The 7085-nt window shown below is 47.5% G+C and overlaps 1 protein-coding gene across 2 annotated transcripts in view; it reads left to right on the top strand.

Moving 5' to 3' along the window:
- Positions 1-212: 212 nt before the first annotated feature.
- The window catches only part of LOC130580869 (protein SCO1 homolog, mitochondrial-like), a 16085-nt gene continuing 9212 nt past the window's right edge, over positions 213-7085 (top strand). The window contains exons 1-6 of one of the 2 annotated variants that reach the window (XM_057378625.1): positions 213-317; positions 422-451; positions 1318-1378; positions 2891-3014; positions 3849-3908; positions 6921-7023. In XM_057378625.1, the coding sequence (XP_057234608.1) occupies positions 246-317; positions 422-451; positions 1318-1378; positions 2891-3014; positions 3849-3908; positions 6921-7023 (450 nt within the window). In that variant the 5' untranslated portion in view covers positions 213-245. Of the gene's footprint in view, positions 452-1317; positions 1379-2890; positions 3015-3848; positions 3909-6920; positions 7024-7085 lie in introns of both variants that reach the window. The other variant, XM_057378626.1, reaches the window with a different exon arrangement.

Below are 7085 nucleotides of genomic sequence, written 5' to 3'. Positions count from 1 at the left end.
CCTATGGGCACCTTGTGCCAGGGCCTCACCTCCCCCGCAGTTTCACCGCGCTGACCGCCCCGTCCGAGGCTGCCCCGCCGGGACCGGGGCCGGGCTGGGCGCTGGGGCCGGGATGGACGCTGAGATGGACGCTGGGGCCGGGATCGGGATGGGCGCTGGGGCCGGGAAGGGCGCTGGGATGGGCGCTGGGGCCGCGTCCCGCCCGGCTCCCGCCCCTCTGTCCCCGCCCCCGGCCCGCCCCGGCCATGGCGGCACGGCTGTGGCGCTTCTGCAATCTCCTCATGGCCGCCTTCTTCGGGCTGGCGGCCGCTGTGCAGGTGAGGCCGGGGCTCCCGTTCCGTCCCCTCCGCTCCCCTCCTGCGGAGCGCGGCCTCGGCCGGGCCGGCGGCTGCGGGCTCTCAGTGCTCGCCTCCCGCTGCAGGTGAACGACCCTGACGCGGGGCTATGGATGGTGAGTACGAGCCGTTCTTCCCTTCCCCTGCGGCTCCTCCTGCCTCGGAGGTGCCAGCGGCCCCATCCCGCTCCGCTTGCGCCCGTCCGATCTGGGTTCGCCGGAGGAGACCTGCTCCCGGCTTCTAGCTGAAGAGCGGGCAGTCGTCGGGAAAACGAGGTGTCTACTGCAGCGACGGCTGGATCCGACCATGCTTCCAGGATCTGCCTTATTTCACCCCACATCTGCACCTGGCCCTGCAGAGCATCGCTTCCCTGTGCAGAGCACCCCGAGCTGCTCCCGCTCTTCCCCTGTCGCCATCGGCCGGTGCTTGAGTCACCAGCGGGACTCGCCTTGTGCTGAGCTGGGCCTGAGGGGAATGGGGAGCGAACCCCGCTCCTGTGTCCGGGCTGGGGGCTGAGGGCACACGAGGAGAGTCCGTGTGTGTGCCAGGAGCTGCTGGCAGGGCAGGGGCTGCATCTGTGTTCTCTGGGCTGCGTGAATCCCTCTGACAGTGGAAAAAAGACCCAGCGCGGGTGGAGGGTTTGGGGAGCCCAGGGCCGGGGAGGAGCCTGTCCTGTCACTGCTTTCCGTGGAGGATCAGGGTTCAGGGAAGGGGCTCTGCAGTGGTTGCTCAGGCAGCCAGTACTCCCCAACCCAGGAACCGAGGAGCAAGGGCTGGCTCTGGGATGATGGCCTGGCACTTTGGATGGTGATGGTGAACATGAGCAACAGCAGTGCCAGGGCATGCCGGAGTGCAAGGGCCTGGGATCTGCTCTGTGYCTCTAATAAACTGCTGTGAAGGGGAGAAGTGCTGCTGTAGATGGGCACTTCTGCTTCCTGACCTTGCTAAGTTTTGCTGCCAGGTAGATTTATGTCATTAACAGGTTGTCTACTTAGTGCCAGCTGCCCTGACACTGCTCGTCGGCATCAACCCTTCAATAACAGGTACGATACTGGTATGCAAAACAGTCTTTGCTTAAATTTTGCCACTAAAAGGTTGTTTGTTTTTTTTTTTAATATAATCTCGGATTAAAATCCTACTGCCTTCTAAGGGCAAAAAGCTGCAGGGTCTGTTTCTACAAAAGCTGGTCATTGCTTTAATACTGGTGGCTAAACGAATTGCAGGTGAGGAGAGGAGCCCTGCAGAAAGCCCAGGTGCTGGGATGCGCTTGCCTTTGCATCACAATTCTAGCTCAAAACCTGACTGGAGCAGAACCTTGCTCTGTGTTTGACCTTAGCACATTAATTCACTTTGTTTCATTGTTGTAAATCTGTGTTTTTGCTTATCTACCTCATGCAAGAGCAGCTGAGCTTTGYACAATCCTGTGGAAGTGCTAAAGGTCGTGTTCAGTGCCAGGTATTGCAGCTGCCCCACAGAGCAATGGACAGCAATAGGAACAATCAAAGTCTGGTTTCCAAGTGTGTATGCTGTGAGGGCTAATGACAGTTCAGAGAATCATTCAAATAAGATTTATTTCAGGACTTCAGAACACAGTTAAGATTTTTGTATTTTAATTCARTTCAAATAATTTTAAATAAGGCCATTGTTCTGGGTAAATAATAAACTAAAATCATGSTTAAAAAGTAAAACCTTCAGGAGTGCATGGTATTGTCACAAATTACACCACTGCAGTCCCTTGGTATTCTGGCTGCCTTAAGCATATAAAGTGGCAGCATTTATAAGTGCAGAACCCATGAACCTTGGTGGCTTGTGGTTTTGAACATTTCACGGGAGGTTTACATGTGTGATAGGTRGCATAATGGCATTTGGGTGGTCAAGAGAATCTACATATCAAGCTCATTATTAGGGTTTTACTTGTGCCAAGATCTGTGGAAAATAAAGATTACAATAGCACAACTTTTTTAAAACTGCAAGTTTATATAAATTCACCTCAAGGGGTATTTGCCACTCAGGTCTGTTGAGGACCCAGATTCTGTCTCTGCTGAGCTGCAGTAAGTTCAGTGAAACAGCGAATCTGTTACAGCTTATGTCACACTGAGCTCTTCAGTTGTGGCAGCTCATCACACTTAATGCTTGCCTGAGGGAGTCAATGCCCTGAAAAAACTGCTTTTAACTTTAAGTTTTTTGCTGTTGACGCTGCTGGGACCAGGGACAACCGCCATGTAATTTCTTACCTTCCCTTTGTTAGCCCCTAGGAATGGACATGGAAAAGCCCAAGAACCTGTGGGCGCATTCAGACATTTCACAATACCTGTATTTCTGTATTTAAAAACATCAGTYCCCAGGCAGAGATGTCATCAGCATGGCTCATCATCATAGGCAAAACCTSATGTGAAGTCTCTTCAGGCACATGCTCAGTGATGCTGCCTGGGGGCTGGGACTTCCCTGGGATGCACTTGCCTCGGGAGTTGTGCTGGGCATGTCTAAGATGTCTGTGTTGCTTAGGGTTTACTTCATGCCTCATGATAGTTGCTGCGTGTTTTTTTTTCCCTCAGATAACGGTGTTTGGAGGAGCCTCTGTGACCTTCATTCTGTTGGCTGTGTTGTTGGGACCATTGCCTTGGCTTGCTCTTTGTTTGCTTTTGCAAAAGGAAACATTTTTCATGAAGAGGAAGGCAGGTAAGCAGTGGTTTTKACTTGCCCCTGCTGGAATTCAGTTCACCAGGCCATCTCCTCCTGGTATCCCCTTGTGAAACTTTTTTTCAGAAGGCATAGTTTCCTGTTGCAGTGGATGCTGTTGGTCCAGAGGAATCAGACCAAAGAGGAGAGACCATAATGCTCCAAACATTGGACACAGGGAGAGTGAATAGTCATTGCTTCCCTGATTGTGGCAGCTAGATTTACTTGTCTGGCTTTCAGAGATCATGGCACAAGCACAGTGAAACAGCTTTGTGCCCTTTTCCTGGAGCTGTAGAATGGGAATTACTGTTTTTAAARCTCTTGAGGTGATACCAAACACATATTTAATCTGCCATGGACTGCTGAGTCCTCCAAACTGCCAGGGATTGAGGATGAGGGAGAATTTCTCATCTGGACATTCAGGAGTTGCATAGAAGTAGGTGCTGGCAAAATAGTGAGGTGAAGCCCTGGCAGCTACTTCTGTGACTGTTCACAGTCTGGAAAACTGAGATGCTGCTTTCCTCTGTGTTCATGAGAGAAATATGCCTGCTTTGTCTGCATTAATTAGAGAAATGTGCTATGGAATGTCAATCCAGCAGTAGAACAAAAAGTGGAGGCAGGAATTTCTGCAGCTGTTCAGCTGTCATGTCCGTAGATTTGTGGTGTGAAGCAAAGTTACTCCTTGTAAATACCTTTATAATTATAATCCTAGTGAAGTACAGTGAACTTCTCCGAAGGAGCAGCCGCCACTGTTTTGGAGTCAAAATTTGTATTCTCTGAATGTAGACATCTGTTTGTGTTATTTTCTGAWCTGTTTTTTGTTTGGCTTTTTAGAGAGTTGTTTGGTCTGGTGATTATTAYTGTATGGATGAGTCTTTGTCGCAGTTCAGCAAAGTAAGTTTTATTTTCTTGTCTTTTATAATCCATTCCAATGTTCACATTTAGTGACTAGCTCCTTGAAGACACATAGTTGATTTTGGCAGCTTGTTTTTCTGTCACCTTCTGAACCTTCCAGATGTCCAAGCAGTAGCAACTGGTGCTACAGCCTGGAGGATCTCGCACAGATCAAAGTCAGGGCAGGGGAGAATGTAAGGCTACATGATGCATTTTTTTCTGGCCCCCTGCCATTATGGGGATATTTTCCCCATTTTCCCTTTGCACAAGGTACTTTTTTTTTTTTTTTTTTTTTTTTTTTTTTTTTTTTTAATTCCAACTAGTTTCTGTAGCCTGAGTTGTCAGAAAATTCTTTGTGCCTCGCCAGTAAAGAACTTTGGCAATGTATCCACAGGAGCTACATTAAAGTGACCAAAGGCTCTCTGCTGTCTTTGCAGCTGCAGGGAGATGTCAATGTTATGTGGCCAAGAAGGCCAAGGGCATCCTGGCCTGTACCAGCCATGCTCTGGTCAGCAGGATAAGGGCAGCTGGTATGGCTGAGACACTTCCTGTCCTGGGGACAGGCACTTCAAGGAGATTGAGGAAAAACTCCTTCACTGAAAGAGTGGTCACGCATTGGCAAAGGCTCCCCAGGGAGGCGGTGGGGTCACCATTCCTGGAAGTKTTTAAAAAAACAGCTGGATRTGGCACTGCACTATAGGGTTTAGTGGGCATGGTGGTATGCAATCCAAGGTTGGACTTGATGATTGTGGAGTTTTTTTACAGCCTTAAAGATTCAGTGATTTGAAGTAGCTCTGTTGATTTTGTTCCGGTATAGGAGTCCTCTGGGAGGCGTTCGCTTGGTTGCTGCAGTGGTGGTTGCCCTCTTCCCCTTTGTTTCATGGTTGTACATTTATGTGCACAAAGACATGCGAGAGTCTTGGCCAACACATTGCAAAACTGTGATTTAATTGGGTGGGAGAAAAGCTACAGTAACTATGCTGACCTTACTTGCCTTTGCTTTTGGYGCTTAATGGAAGTTTAGTGTCAGTTTGATATACCAAGGATACCTGGCTGCTTCTAGCAGTGTCATGTGACATGTAGTAAAATTTTGAGGAACACTGTCAAATCTGAGTGGGGAATTTTTTTATTGACACTGCTGTTCAGCTGGCTGCTTCTTACATCTTCCAAACACTATTGATCTAATGTGTGTTCTAATGGTGTAGTCAAGATATCATGGCATCCTGGGATCACTCTCCAATAATCTGGTACTTTGAGAAATCTACTGTTACCTAAGGGACAAGTAAAGCAAACACTGTTTTTCAATAAATCGCTATTTACAGCCATAGAACTTTCAAATATGTGCCTGCATTATCCATCTCAGACTAATTGGAAAATTGAGCAGTCTGTTTCTGTCCTAAAATCATTCTGAAAAAATATTTTTGCTATTATCTTTAACTGAARATCACGAGTTTTACTGAGTAATAAACACTATTTTTCTAAAGAAAACTCAACTAAAGCCTCTGTATCTTTTATTTTCTGGGAGATGCATATTTAAGCAAGCTACCAGCAGATGTGGGCACTGTGACAACTCTGCTGGTCACCTAATTTTTGTTGGAAAGCGGGACCCACGCAGCAGCCCTGCAGCAGYAAGCATGTCCCATTACTCATCTTGGAGAAGGAAGCACAGGTGGATACACTGGATTCAGGAGCTGGCTGGGACAGAGCCAGGGCAGCTCCAGGTGCAGCACACAATAATACCCTTTAGACCCGTGTGAGGGCTCACTCAGCACTGCTGCAGGTGATTTCAGTTGTGCACACACGGCACAGCCCAAGTATCTGAGCATTCCAAGGTGCAGCAGATGGTCTCCATTTTCCTTAGGCTTAGATTTTTCTGGGGATTACTTTAGTGTTTTAAAGCACTGTTGGAAGACTGAATTAGGCTACAGGGTTGATATATTCTGCCAGACATGAGACATTACTGTGATGTTCACAGAAAATAAATAGAGATGTGGCTGGGCAGGTRCAACTCTGCATGTTTTAATGCTCACTGAGAGAACAGCAGTGGGCTTTTTTGGAACAATATTTATAATACGGTTTGCATATTTTCACAGAACAATCCAGTCTGGATTGGATGTTTCAAACCAACATTCTTCATTCAGATATATTTATTTCAGTTACTGGCCTTCTCTGTTCTCCACAAAGAAATCGGGTGTTTTCTTACAGAAACATGATTTTAAAAATTCTGTATCCAGAATAAAATGTCTGAGCTAAAGCAATAGGGGTCAGCCAAGCACACCTTTCTAAAAGCAGATAGCTGAATTCGCTTCATTTTTGTGCAAGTTCTTTCTGAAGAAGTGCAATTGTATTTGCCKTGTATTTCAAAAATGCATAACTCTGTCTGGAATTCTGCCCTTTCCCTTCAGTATCATTTTATCTTCATAGACATAGATAGTTCCAAAAGCATTGCTTTCTGGTGGCGTTTCAATCACCCCCTCCAAGGTCAGGTGATGAACTCCATGAGAATCCAGGCAGTAGGCGCCGTCGTGCAGGTGCCCTGTAAGGACACAGATCACACACCGGTGAGAGTGGATGACTGACAGGGCTGCCTCGTAATTCCAGGCCAGGCAAACCTCGTCCGAAGCATAAGGATGAATGGGCACGTGACCTGCAGTCCAGAGGGAGAGAAATACAACAGTTAAACTGTAATAAATCTGCCTCATTGCTGGGAAGCTCAGCCATCCAACTGACTACAGAAAGCTCACCCCAGTGTGAGGCATGGTCGCTGTTCTGCTCTTTCCATCTGTACCTCRCCAGAGCCACAGAGCTGCTACATGTTTTCTGCAGCTAACCTATACAGGCTAGCTAACTTTTCTTTTTCATGCATTTCCATGGGACTTTATTCCCCATATCAAATATAGAGGTTGGAACTAGATTAGCTTCAAAGGACCCTTCCAGCACAAACCATTCTGATTCTCTATTTTCCCCATATCCACCTACCCATAACTACAACTTTTTCTTGGTTTTCATCAGAGAACTTGAGGACTTCATCAAACCAGTCCAGCTGGGCTTGGCTAAATCCTCCATTGAACGCTACAAAGTGAGGTTCCATCAGCCCTGCAGAAGAATGAAGAAGGTTAGGCACAAGTGCATACACCTCCCATAGTTCCTCTTTCTGCCTTATGTAAAATCTGATGG

This window comes from Malurus melanocephalus, unplaced genomic scaffold (genome assembly GCF_030028575.1).
Source record: "Malurus melanocephalus ecotype Western Australia unplaced genomic scaffold, MMel_1.1 scaffold_368, whole genome shotgun sequence".
In the NCBI taxonomy this organism is placed as follows: domain Eukaryota; kingdom Metazoa; phylum Chordata; class Aves; order Passeriformes; family Maluridae; genus Malurus; species Malurus melanocephalus.
The sequence above is the reverse complement of the archived record's forward strand: the minus strand, read 5'-3'. Positions and strand labels throughout refer to the sequence as shown.